General features: G+C 38.3%; 1 protein-coding gene across 1 annotated transcript; it reads right to left on the bottom strand.

Annotated features, from left to right (window-relative positions):
- Positions 1–2,430: 2,430 nt before the first annotated feature.
- LOC138311082 (cartilage matrix protein-like) lies at positions 2,431–8,522 on the bottom strand. Its single transcript, XM_069252522.1, is given in 7 exon segments — positions 2,431–3,017; positions 4,426–4,459; positions 4,461–4,573; positions 4,817–5,377; positions 5,924–6,211; positions 6,345–6,905; positions 8,300–8,522. Coding segments are annotated over 7 exon segments (2,298 nt in total). The 5' UTR covers positions 8,481–8,522; the 3' UTR covers positions 2,431–2,457.
- Between the last annotated feature and the right edge of the window lie 6,003 nt (positions 8,523–14,525).

Genomic DNA, 14,525 nt, shown 5'->3' with positions numbered 1-14,525 from the left:
GCATCCGAAAATAAAAAATCACGCTTGGAAGACATTGTACACGTTCGAGGAATGATATAAATTCACAACATGAAAAAACGGACATTTTTTAAATTGTTTGTAGCTCTACTTACTGTTGTTATACGATGTATAAATGATTCGATATCTTATACACTTTGTGCATATTAGAGCTAGCAGCCTTCGCTGGACACTTTCAGAAAGGTCAGACTCATGGCAATTGCAATTATCGATACAGAATACAGCCATATTCCAGAATAGATCTTACCGTGGATTTATATGAAGTTTTTTTAAGGTCACTACATAGCATAATGTAGATTACAATTGTTATATTATTAATAATTTATCAGCCTTTGCTACAATATCAGATATATGCAACTGCCAGCATAAATTGCCAGATACTGAATGGATATGACACGATGTTTGTGCATGTTGACGTGGTTGATAGTGGCATTATTGGAATTAAAGCTGACAATGCAAGTTAAAAAAATGTTTGATTGAGATTAGAAAAAAAGTACACTTGTATTTCAAGAATCGTTTATGAGACATCCCCCTGTCGAGGTCAGCCATTTTTATTTTTCTCTCTATCTGTATTCCGGCGCGCTCACCGACCACTGGGCACGCACTCAGTCAATCCATGTACATATACACCTATCAGTTGCCCTCAAAATACAAATGCTTCTAAAATTGAATTGTAATAAAAAAAATTCTCTACTCTTTTTACTTGATGGATTTAAAAAAAAGAGCTGTAGTTCTTTTATATCATGATGATTCAATTTGAACTTTGTTTTTAACACCTCCAAACATAGCAAATATGGATTCAATGCTTTAAGTTTTCTACAGATTATGAGCGATGACTTTATTTATATAAATGATAAATATGTGTGAAGATTATCACATGAAAAAATAACTTTGAAATAAATGTCACACAAAGGACACTGACGATCCACGATCAGGCTATGTTAAGTTCGACGTTTTGGAGTGCCTGGCATTGACAGTTCAAACATGAATGATGCCCGGGCGGGATTTAGTATTTAAAAACCGGAAATGAAGCAGTAATAAAAGAAATGCGGTGTAGTGGTATGTTTCAAAATTCTTGTTCCATCGGCCGGGGTTCAATTTTCTCAAAATCTCAACTCGAGGAGTAAGATTCTTATAAGTTGTAAAACACAAGGCTTTGCATGCAGCTTAATAATCTTATCCCGAGGGCTGAGATCTCCTATCACACCCCATAGAGGGTGAATGATTCTTTTTCTCTTACCCTACGTGAGCACGTGCAAAGATCTCTGAATGAAGCTTGTCTTTACCCTAGGGTGAGATAGAAAAAAAATCTCACACCAGTACAGAAGAGATTAGTACATCACATGATAATTACTAGGAATGCGATTGGATAACAGCCATGGTCTATTTTGCGACAGTTACCTGTCTTTCTTGACTACGGGAGACTATACCTGACTACGGGAACTAAACCAAAGTATAGTCCCCCGGGAATGAGCACGCGATCAAATATATGACGTCATAATGAATGTCATGTGATGTACTAAATCTATTATGGCCCTTTCCCTCGAAAACAGTTCTCCTATAGTGTTGCCTGGCGAGGTATAGTCCCCTCGTCTTCGACTCGGGGACTATACCTCGCCAGACAACACTATAGCAGAACAGTTCCCGAGGAAAAGGGCCATAATAGAATATTAGTACATCACGTGACAGAATGCTGGATTCTGATTGGCTACACAGATGGGTACTATTTGCAATAGTGCCCGGGCAAGCGGGCACTATTGAAGTGGCGCGAAATTGAACGCGAATGTATTGTGACGTCACCATTACATGACGTCATTATAGGGTTGCGCTTCGACCAAGACGTCAAAATGGCGGACAGGCTGTTGTGTGCGGGGATGGAAGCAAATGCTGCTTTTCTACAGAAAACAGTTCACTTATGTTCAATATTAACCTACTTTTAATCTTCATGAAGCTGAATCATCCCGTTTTAAAGAAACACATATTTTTGCAACAATTCATATGTTGTACTTTTAATGTAACAACGTGGTGTGGAAATGGAGATAGCGTTGCGAGGCGTCGTTTGACGTGGTTTTGTTACGATGACATGAAAACGGGTCTCATGTGAGGGTGATGTACTAAACCCATTATGGCCTGTTTGAGAGGGCACTATTGCCTCATAGTATTGTCTCGTGATAAGATAGTGCCCTTGCCTTCGGCTCGGGCACATCCCTCGACAATACTATGAGGCAAAAGTGCCCTCTCAACTAGGCCTAGGCCATAATAGATAATCATAGACCTCTCTGTCTATAAACCAGTCGATCACGTGATTTTTCTGTGTAAAAGATCATGCTACACATAAAGAAGAAATAAAAGAGTCGTACATGTAGGTAAAGCACTATACGAACTCCCCTCTATCAACGAAAACGCCAAATATATAGGAAAACCAAGTCTTTAATTCTATTAGCACAAGAAAAGTTGGATTTTTGACCTGAGACTGTTAAGAGAGTCGAAGCTGGGTGTCTTGAGGATGTGTCGACTGTCTGTAGCTATCCCTTGTAGTTCCGAATCGTCCACCCCCTCCCCCACCCCCACGGCGATGGTCTCTATCTGGTACAGATGTAACATATCAGCCGCATACTGTGTGGCCTGGTGGTCATATGAATAGCCATCCGTAACGATCACCAGGACGTTCTTAGCGTTAGGGCGGTCCCCGGTCTGTCGCGTGAAGCTGTGATACAGCGCCATCTGCAGGGCCTTTTCCGTGTGTGTTCCGCCATCTTCATAAGGGATGTTGAGAACTGCATTTATAATGGAATCGCTTCTGTCATATGTGTTTAATTCAAAGTTCGCAGTGACGTCAGAAGCGAACGTCAGCACACTCATTTGTATGTTGTTTGGACCAACTATAGCGTATTGCGCAAAATCCGACACGAAATTTAGCAACTTCCGGAAATCAGTCTCTCCGACGCTGCCCGAAGAATCCAGTATAAACACGATATCCACCATAGGTGCTGTACATCCTGAAAAAATAGCACACAAGTCTCACATTATATTGACACAAAAAGAGCAATCTATAAGAGTTACTTCCCTTCAATTCATTCGGAGTGAAAAGAAGGGACGCAACTCTGATAGATCATCATAATGCATCGTGTAGACTGGTGGTTGCAGATCTACATACATCATTAATATGTTGGCTTTTTGCTTCTATCCCATCAAATGGTTAAAAGACCCATTCTTTCACTAAAAGACATTTTGTTTCGCTCATCTTGATATTTAAGCGAACTTACAAATACATACAGTATGCAGATCAACCACCGACAGTTACTAAATGAGCATGATGTGGGTTATTTTTATCGCCTTAAAATATATTAGAGTTCTACTGTTTACTTTAGTATTTCCTTCAATAGATAATGAGAAATAAAAGTTTACTTTAGTCTTTCCTTCAATAGATAATGAGAAATAAAAACTATTGACAGAAGGACCCATAAGCCATAGTTTTGTGTGTTGCAAGTACACTGTTAGCCCGAGATACTCAGGCCCTGATACCAGACTTTGACATTATGACAGATAGATGTCTGGTTTGACACCAGACTTAGATATAATGACAGATAGATGGTTAAACCGGACATCTATCTATCATAATGTCTAAGTCTGGTGTCAGGGCCAGAGTATCTCGGGCTAGTACACTGTACGATATCTTTGTAGTTCTCAGACTGACTTCCTCTCGCTGTAACGAGGACACCCAAAAGGTGCCGAAAGTGTCACATAACATCATGGGCTACCTCGCTTTTTGTTGCCCTTGCGCCAAACAATGTTTCGATTTTTCGATGTATAAAAATCATTTACGGACGGATGGCGGACGACGACGTACAAAATGTGATTAGAATAGTTCACGTGAGACTTTACATTACGTTATATGTGACGTAGCTTTTCCTCACTCTAGTCGTTTTTTTAACTTAGGACAGCAAAACAAACGTGGTTGGATTATTTTGCGTGAAGAGATATTTTAGTTATTCCAGAGGCTGAGATCGTTCTGTAATCAAGGACATCTTAGCGCAATGATGAATTCGCGACGTCAATAATAGCTATATATAGTAAAAAGATGCACAGAAAACTACAGAAACACATTGGTGTCTACAGAAAATTACGGAAACTCATTAGTGCCCGCAGAAAACTACGGAGACACATTGGTGTTTACAGAAAACTACAGAATCACATAAGTGTCTACAGAAATCTATGGAAACACATTGAGGTCTACAGAAAACTACAGAAACACATTGGTGTCTACAGAAAACTACAGAAACACATTGATGTCTAGTTTAGCACCACTGGGCTTTCGTAGGAACTACAGTGAACGCAATAATATTTTAGCGCATATTGTTGGAGCGAAAAAAGTGATCACCGCTAAAATATGTATGTTTACAGTACCTGTGGGGGATGTCGTTGGAGTTGTAGTGGATGGAGTTGGTTGGAGTTGTAGTGGATGGAGTTGTTGTAGTAGTGGATGGAGTTGGAGTTGTAGTAGTCGTTGTTGTAGTTGTTGAGGTTGGAGTTTTCACAGTACGTTGATTGTTTGCTGAGAAGATTTAGATTTTTTTCAAAACTATATTTCCAACAAAACGTAGAATTGTATTTTTATATTGCATTTGATATATTTGTTGAATTGTTGATGACTTCTATTTTCATATACTTATTCTACAGTAACGTAAGTGAATTATAAAAAAAGTAAATGCTTCAATGAAAATATCTGTGCATGTGTTCCACTTTGAAACATTTTGAAAATTATTATATGACATGTTGATAATTTTATATTACTCACATTGACACGTTTCTCTGAACAAGGTATCAGAAATTGTCCCGAGACCTTGGAAACTGGATACGACCTTGACCTTTGTCGGATCTGAAGCTATGGCGCCGATCTCATCCTTATTGACCCCGTCCCCGATACCGATGGCATATATATCCGTCCCAGTCGCGTGCAGGTGTCTGGCAGCAGTGAGCGTTAAACTCTTATTGTTAGACTGACCATCGGTCATCACAATCAAAGTGTCCGGGACGTCAAGTCTGTTACCGGAAGTGCCGGACAGCGCATGCTGTATGACGTATTCAATAGCTATTCCGGTATTAGTCGATCCACGAATGTATCGGATGGCGCCAACATTGGCTAATAGTGAGGCCTTATCCCGATTTTTCATGAGTGGTATCACATAGGTCGGCAAGGTGGAAAACGTGACAACACCAACCAACACATCAGTGACGCTAATTGTCATCTTGTTGATGAAGTTAACAATGAAATCCTTCTGTAACTGGAAATTCGACGATCCAACACTTCCGGAGGAATCCACGAGGAAGAAGATATCGGCCTTTGATAAACTACACACTAGAAATAGATTACAAAACATACCTTAATTAAAAAACCAATAACCTACCTTTTTTGCGTAAGACGCTCTCGGAAATTTATGCAAATCAAACTGAACAAGAAAAAATTCAATAAGGTCGGTCTGTATATGTCCAATAGCCAGGCAAATAGTAAAATCTTTTGAAGTTTCAAGGCATATTCACTAACTGGTAGTTGAATGGCGTAACAGTGACGGTTTGTTCTTCAAACGTTTCAAAAGTCCAATAGCCAGAAAAAAATAGTACATATTTCTGAACTTTGAAGGCAGATTCACCAACTGGTAGTTGCATGGAGTAATCAATTAATATCCGGATTTGGCAAGTCATTGTTGTCCATCAGATGCTTACAATAAGGAGATATTATCAAACAGACTAAGGAAGACGATTAGATTGGCGATTCTTTAAGAATGAAGATAGTACTTCGAAAGATTTCCATTTTTGTCAGAAATTATCTGGTTTCGCACAATAATACTGAAGGACTTTTTTAATTTTGAGTTCAGCAAAACTTGTGTAAACCGAAATCAAATACCTGTAGGTGTTGTCGTGGGTAATCGAGTAGAAGTTGTCGTCGTTGGAGTGGTAGTGGTAGTTGTTGGAGTGGTAGTTGTTGTCGTTGGAGTGGTAGTTGTTGTCGTTGGAGTGGTAGTTGTTGTCGTTGGAGTGGTGGTTGTAGTTGTTGGAGTGGTAGTTGTGGTTGTTGGAGTGGTAGTTGTAGTTGTTGGAATGGTAGTTGTGGTTTTTGGAGTGGTAGGAGTGGTTGTTGGAGTGGTAGTTGTAGTCGTTGGAGTGGTAGTTGTTACGATGCGCTGATTGTTTGCTAGGGCAAAATCAAATTAAGTTCAATTGTCGTGCAAACAGAAATTGAAACAAGACAGGTGAAATTGACTTTGCTTTATATTCTAAGGTTTGTTCATTGTTCATTGAAAAAAATCCTTTCGAACATTACTCACATTGACATGCGTCTCTGAATAATGTGTTAGTGATTCCCCTGAGGTCGTTGAAACTGGAAATGACCTTGACCTTGCTTGCATCGGATGCTATGGCGACGATTTCATCCCTATTGACCCCGCTCCCAATACCAATGGCGTAGGTGGCTGTCCCTGTCGCGTGCAGGTGCCTGGCAGCATTAAACGTCTCAGCCTTGTTGTTAGACTGACCATCGGTCATCACGATCAAAGTGTCCGGAACACCAGCTCTGTTGTCGGAAGTTCCGGTCAACGCTTGCTGTATGACCTTTTCAATAGCTGTTCCGGTGTGTGTAGACCCGCTTCTGTACGGGATGGCTTTAACACCCGCTATCAGGGACGCCTTGTTGCGGTTCTGAAGAAGTTTGATCTCACGAGTCGGCGACGTGGAAAAAGTGAAAACTCCAACCATTACATCGTTTAGGCTTATTGTCATCTTGTTGATAAAGTCAACGATGAAATCCTTCTGTAGTTGGAAATTTTGTGATCCAACGCTTCCGGAAGAATCCACCAAAAAGAAGATATCGGCCTTTGATAAATGACATTCTAAAAACAAAACATAAACAATCATTCCGGAATTATGTTGCAACGTAAGCTGCAAGGGAAATATCTTAGTTTATATTAGGCGGTGTCTAGATTTCATTTCAGAATATTTTATTGTCGGATGTTAAAGACATTAGGAATTGGGAAACAGGCAACATGTTTATACACGCCCTCTCTTTCTAGATCAAAGGATGCATTGAGAGCAGAAACTACCACTTTTATAGACTACATATGGTGTGTCTCTTCCAGGGCCCAGTTTCACGAACATTCCTTTACTTTAACAAATTCCTTAACTTATATCTCCCCCTAGAAAAGCATTACAGAAGTTAAGGGAAAATCTTAAGTTAAGGAGCCTTCCCTAAAATCTGTAATACTTTCATATGGCGATTTTTTTAAGTTAAGGGATCCCTTAAGGAACACTTAGCCTTCATCACAGGTACTAACGTTCAACTCAAGGCCAAACCTGAGACGGTGTCAAGAGAGACGACAGGAAGAAGAAATTCGGTTAGAAAGAATAGAAAGTTAAGCTTACTTAATTTAGTCGCCCATTACGATCATGCAATATGGCAGCAGGTACAATTATAAACTCTACCTACAGGGTCATCATTGAGTGACAGATTCCAGAGCCTTCCTCAACTGAAGGTCACACGCGAGGCGGTGTTAATGAAGACGTTAGAAGAATCAAATCGTTTAGAAACGAGAGGAAAGATGTAAAATTTAGTCTGCATTTACGATCATGCAATAAAGATAGTCGTTACAATTACATATTTTGAAAGGTATACTTGTTTATTTGTTTGATTAGTTTAACGTCCTATTAACAGCCAGGGTCAGTTAAGGACGTGCCAGGTTTGTTGGTGGAGGAAAGCCGGAGTACCCGAAGAAAAACCACCGATCAGCGATCAGTACCCGGCAACTGCCCCACATGGGATTCGAACTCGCGACAGCATGTGGTAATATGTCGATATACTTTTCCCCTGGTTGAGACACCATATAAAGTTTATAAAAATGGTATGATATAATCCTGCTCAGCATTCAGCTATCATATGACATGAATAACCACACTTCTTTTATATTCAAATATTGATCGTCATTCTTTTTTGAGGTTAACAGGCATTAATGTAATTAAGTTAAACTTATTCCTATTTTATTTGTTTATATTGCGGTTCGGTCATTGTTGAAATTTCTTCAGATATTGGCAGAGGCAGAAGCAAGAAAGAAATAACTCTGTATTAAACTCTATAGATGAGAATTACGTCATGTAATTTTAAAAAAGGATGTGACGTAGCAAATAAGACATGAACTGATGACGCATAATCCTGTGAAATAGTCCCACTACCGTTGTTGTGGGGCGTACAGTGCGATCAACCGTGACGATGACACAGTACTGGAGTACTTACGGCCATGCCTGGATCCTCCCCGTCCATAACGATAGTTCTGATTGGTCAGTATATCACCAAAACGTGTGGTTATTTTTGATTGGTTGTTACCGATAGAATTTTCACCAATCACGCTTTCGCCGCAGCTCCAACCTACCGATACAAGTAGCAGTATCCGGCCAGCCGTGAAGGAGAACTTCATCCTGTTTGGTAGTCTACCATTCCACAGAAATCTCAACTGACTACTGTCAATACACGCGACTGAGAAGGGTTAGATAAAAAGAAAACTGGTGTCATCTTAACTGGGACACGTTAATGGACATACGAAATACGCATTGTGTTAAAACCGTTATAAAGGTTAATCTTCATGGAGGATATTGTGAGTTATTGGGTATGTTAAATGGTTTAGTAAAAAAATTACTTGATTGAAAGGACAGATGATATTTGTTGTACTCCGTAAAGTTGAAGGTGTTTCCGAGACCTTTTGTCATTGCCAAGGTTAGGCCTGATAAGGCTAAGATAGGAAGACGCTCACATTATATTACTGAACCTTATACTCACATTTACCTGTGATAATCAAGACCCAATTTCCATGCCTCGTTTTCTGAACCTCTCGCCTTATGTCTCCATGGTAACAGCAGACGTGTTCGATTTCGTCTCTTGCATTTGAACGACAACTGTTACACTATGGTGGCTGATTACGGCCATCTCGTGTTGTTGTGTTGTCGCCTTGTCGTGTTGTCGCCTTGTCGAGTTGTCGCGGTCTCAAACTGCGACAACCCAAGATTTAACAGTTAAAATGTCTATATTTTCTATATTCAAAGATAGTGGTTATTTCATATAATTTGCGCATGTGTAACAGGAAGGCGACAAGTCGACAACACGACAAGGCGACAACACGACAACACGACAAGGCGACAACACGACAAGTCGACAACACGACAAGACGACAAGTCGACAACACGACAATTAGCGCGTACAGAATATCGTGTTGTCGCGGTAAAATGTCGACTTGTCGTGTTGTCGAGTTGTCGACTTGTCGTGTTGTCGCCTTATCGTGTTGTCGTGTTGTCGAGTTGTCGACTTGTCGCCTTCCTGTACACATGCGCAAACAATGGATATCACTCGCCATATTGGATTGCTAATGAAAATAATTGTGTGCATGTGTTTGTACCTAGATGAAGAAATTTGATAGCAATTTCTTTACCGAGAGTAGTCAAAGTATTTTTCTCTGAACTATGAATTTCAATAATTTGTTTATTACATATGATAATCGTGTAATAATGGTCTGGTCACGCCGTCTGATTAGTACGCATTAATCGTCATCTGTTAATTTTAAGTTCACTTGAACCGCTAAGGCCTAATAGTTCGAAGGCCCGTTAATCCGAAAATTAGAAAATATTGCAATTTTATGGTGGCATATGTCTGCCATCGATTTGCCGACTTACGACTTAATAATGTTGGCATCGTTAAGGCATTAAGTCGAAATCATATCGGAATATGTCGACATAAACAGAAGAATATGTCGACTTACCACATGTACACTATGTACATGCCCACATAATGAATCCAAGATATTTATGTAGACAGTCGGTAACTTGGCGATTAATGTGTTTATGCTCGGGTGTGACACCGACTTGTCAGTTATTGATGTCGACATCTAAACTAAAAGATGTCGACATCTGGTCTTGAAAGTGGAAATCAAAGGCCACCTTTTCATAGAGCACTGTGTATATGCAGCAAAAGCCATACAGCAGAGATCGACGTTGATTTTGTTATTTCAAGTTTTTATTCATTTGATTTCAAAAAAATGCACATCCCGGCCATGAAACTGTAGCCTGCGTGTACGTAGTTGTTAGCCCGAGCTAAGGAAGTGTACAACGAATTATAAATATATATAACCGTGGGTTGAAAATTCGTTTCAAAGCTGTGTGTGTGTTTTGTTGATTGGCATTCGTACCAAGTCCATGTAGTACATACCGTACTATACTATATTAAAAGAATGAATGAAAATAAAAATAAAAAAAGATAAAAAAAAAATAAAATTATATTGTATTTTCTTGTGAATCCCGAAAAAAACCAGTTTCGTAATTTAAAAGCCATAAAGGTCACAGTACAGGTACACAATACACGTTGGGAAACCAGCTTTACTTGTTAGCTTGGCCTACATAAATATTTACATCCCTCGATCAGAGATTTAAATGTAAACCTCTGCCTCGATACACTTATATAAAGGCACAACGAATTTTTGTTACGGTCTTAATGGTCAGATTCAAACTTTGGGCTAAAAATCCTCCAGGGACGCGGTTTTAAACTCCCAACTCGCGATACATCTGCATCTATTTTTCGTAGTAAAAACATGCGTTCTTTGTAGTCAAACGTAGTAAAAAAAAGTCACTTGCTTATACCTCATTCATGCCATTGGCCGGAATATACAATTGTATTATGGGTAACTAGTGATCACGTGATTTTGTGTTTACTTCCAAATATGGTGATAGTTTGCTTGCCATTTCTTCGGAGAAATTGATTTATTTGAAAATATTTAGACTCCAAAATATTATTAATATTGCATGCTTATCATTTGACTTGCACATATGCACTGTTTTACTATAAATAATGAACTGAAATGAGTTGTAAAACTGCCATTTTCACGTTTTGTAAATAAATGATATAATACGAATTGACCAATTCAATAGGTCTAACCGTCTAATCTAAAATCAGCGAAGATCGGCTACTCCCGGCTAAATTCGTAGAATTCTAAATTTATATTTATATATATTATTACCTGCTTTAGGGCTCAGAACATATACATATAACACAGAGAAAATAAGGCTAAAGTATGTATAAATACCAGGTCAGAGAAATCACTCTATTTGGAAGTAAACACACACTCATGTGATCACTAGTTACCCACTAATACAATTCCATATTTATTTCGGCCAATGGCATGAATGAGGTATAATCACGTGACTTGTTTTACTACGTTTTACTACAAAGAACGCGTGTTTTGTACAATTATGGGGAAAATCCTCCGCGGATCGTGGTTTCATTTCCACCATTTGAAATTGTTAGCAATACTATCATAACACAGTTTATTTTCCATATTATTTCCAAACAAATAGTTATAAGCTTCCGCATAGCCCACTTAGTTTTTTGGGAATCTAATACATACATGTATGTACACATATACTAAGAAACACGGGCTTATGTGCTTACATGGCAGGGCTCTAGGCCCTCTACCAATATTGTGAATTTCATGGCCCTGGGGTCTCGGAATTTTCCCCAGGGGATAGGGTCTTTACCATACAATGTAGTTTATATAGGAGACATATTTATTTGTTTGTTTAAAAGCAAAACATTATTCATAACTGTGCATATCGGAATTCAGGTGACTGTTAGACATTCTCAACTCTCATCCATTTGTAAAAAATTCAAATTTTAACAAACTTCTTCTCCACAACACGGTTTTTCTCATTTTACAGCAAGTACAAAAACAACAACAAATTACAATCATGAATATTTTGTATTGATATTTTTTTTTTTTTTTTTTTTTTTGCAAATTTTCAGCAAAACAAACATGTTTCAAATTAAATTAATACACATATTTGATTAATATATTTGATCTGCATTCATTATTGAATTTAAAAAAAAAATAAAAAAAACTTTATAACATAGCAAAGGTACATGGTTTGTCATTTTAATCAAGGGAGATAAATCCGATTTGAAGGATTTTCCACAAAGTGGAAAAGTTAAAGCCGCATAATCCGTATCTTTCAGGGTCCGTAAATCAACAAAAGAAAATTAGGGTACATATATTATAAAAAAGTTATCAACTTTCCCCTAATTACACACCCAAAAAGTCCCGAGTTCAAAAGAAATTAATGATTAAAAATTCGATATCCAGAGTGTTTGAATAATTCACTTTCCATGCATTATTCAACCAAAATTTAGACTGGTACATTTCCTGGTCAACATCAATTATAATTTCAACACAAATTTATTAGATGATATTTCAAGTAATTGTCGAGTATATATACATGAACTTTGACATCTGCCATGGCACAACATGTAATCTTCAATTTATCAATGTTTCACAATCAAAGTCTACTCTAAGCCTTCTGTTTCAAATGGTGGAAATGAAACCACGATCCGCGGGGGATTTTCCCAATAATGGCACAAAACACGCGTTCTTTGTAGTCAAACGTAGTAAAACAAGTCACGTGATTATACATCATTCATGCCATTGGCCGAAATAAATATGGAATTGTATTAGTGGGTAACTAGTGGTCACATGAGTGTGTGTTTACTTCCAAATAGAGTGATTTCTCTGACCTGGTATTTATACATAATTAGGCCTTTTGAAGAAGATCTTATTTTCTCTGTGTTATATGTACCTGTATATGTTCTGAAACCTAAAGCAGGTAATAATATATATAAATATAAATTTAGAATTCTACGAATTTAGCCGGGAGTAGCCGATCTTCGCTGATCCTAGATTAGACGGTTAGACCTATTGAATTGGTCAATTCGCATTAAATCATTTATTTACAAAACGTGAAAATGACAGTTTTATAACTCATTTCAGATCATTATTTATAGTAAAATAATACATATGTGCAAGTCAAAATGATATGCATGCAATATTAATAACATTTTGGAGTCTAAATATTTTCAAATAAATCAATTTCTCCGAAGAAATGGCAAGCAAACTATCACCATATTTGGAAGTAAACACACAATCACGTGATCACTAGTTACCCATAATACAATTTTATATTCCGGCCAATGGCATGAATGAGGTATAAACACGTGACATTTTTACTACGTTTTTACTACAAAAAAAAAATAGATGCAGATATATCCCGAGTTTGGAGCTAAAACCGCGTCCCGCGGGAGAATTTTTAGCCCAAAGGTTGAATCTGGCCATTAAGACCGTAACAAAAATTCGTTGTGCCTTTATATAAGTGTATCGAGGGATGTAAATATTTATGTATATATATGGACAGGGCAAGCTAACAAGTAAAGCTGGTTTCCAAATGGGTATTGCGTATCTGTACTGTGACCTTTTTGGCTTTTAAATTACGTAACTGATATTTTTCGTGATTCAAAAAAATGAAATCTTGAAAAAATAATTGTAATATAGTATAGTACGGTATGTACCACATGGACTTAATTAATACGAATGCTAATCCACAAAGCACACACACAGCTTTTAAACGAATTTTCAACCCACGGTTATACATGTATATATTGATAAATGATTATGGCCAAGAGGATGGAAATTCGTTGTACAAAGCAGAGCCCTTTTGCACTCTAACTTCCTCAGCTCGGATTAACAGCTACAATGTGTACGTACACGCAGGCTACAGCTGCATGGCCGGGATATGCAGGATCACAATTTTTAGTTTTGTAATCAAATATATAAAAACGTTTCTGAATTAACAAAATCAACGTCGAACTCTGCTGTATAGTATGGCGCCTTGCTGCATATACACAGTGCCCTATGAAAGGATGGCCTTTGAATTCCACTTTCATGACCAGATGTCGACATCTTTTAGTTTAGATGTCGACATCAATAACTGACAAGTCGGTGTCACACCCGAGCATAAACACGATTAATCGCCGAGTTACCGACTTTCTACATAATTATCTTGGAATCATTATGTGGGCAGGTTCATGTGGTAAGTCGACATATTCTTCTGTTTATGTCGACATCTTCCGATATGATGTCGACTTAATGCCTTAATTATGTCGACATCATTAAGTCGTAAGTCGGTAACTCGATGGCAGAAATATGCCACCAATATGGTCTATAGTACAAGCACTGACTTCAGTTTTCTATATTCAAAGATAGTGGCTATTTCAAATGATTTGCGCATGAGTAACAGGAAGGCGACAAGTCGACAACTCGACAACACGACAAGTCGACAACACGACAACTCGACAACACGACAAGTCGACATTTTACCGCGACAACACGATATTCTGTACGCGCTAATTAGCGTGTTTGAAATGTCGACTTGTCGTGTTGTCGACTTGTCGTCTTGTCGTCTTGTCGACTTGTCGCGGTTCGAAAACGCGACAAGTCGACATTTTAACTGTTAAATCTCGGGTTGTCGCAGTTTGAGACCGCGACAACTCGACAAGGCGACAATGGTGGCTGATTACGGCCATCTCGTGTTGTTGTGTTGTCGCCTTGTCATGTTGTCGAGTTGTCGCGGTCTCAAACTGTGACAACCCGAGATTT

This window comes from Argopecten irradians, chromosome 16 (genome assembly GCF_041381155.1).
Source record: "Argopecten irradians isolate NY chromosome 16, Ai_NY, whole genome shotgun sequence".
Classification (NCBI taxonomy): domain Eukaryota; kingdom Metazoa; phylum Mollusca; class Bivalvia; order Pectinida; family Pectinidae; genus Argopecten; species Argopecten irradians.
Note: the sequence above shows the minus strand (reverse complement) of the source record. Positions and strands in the feature narration are given on the sequence as shown.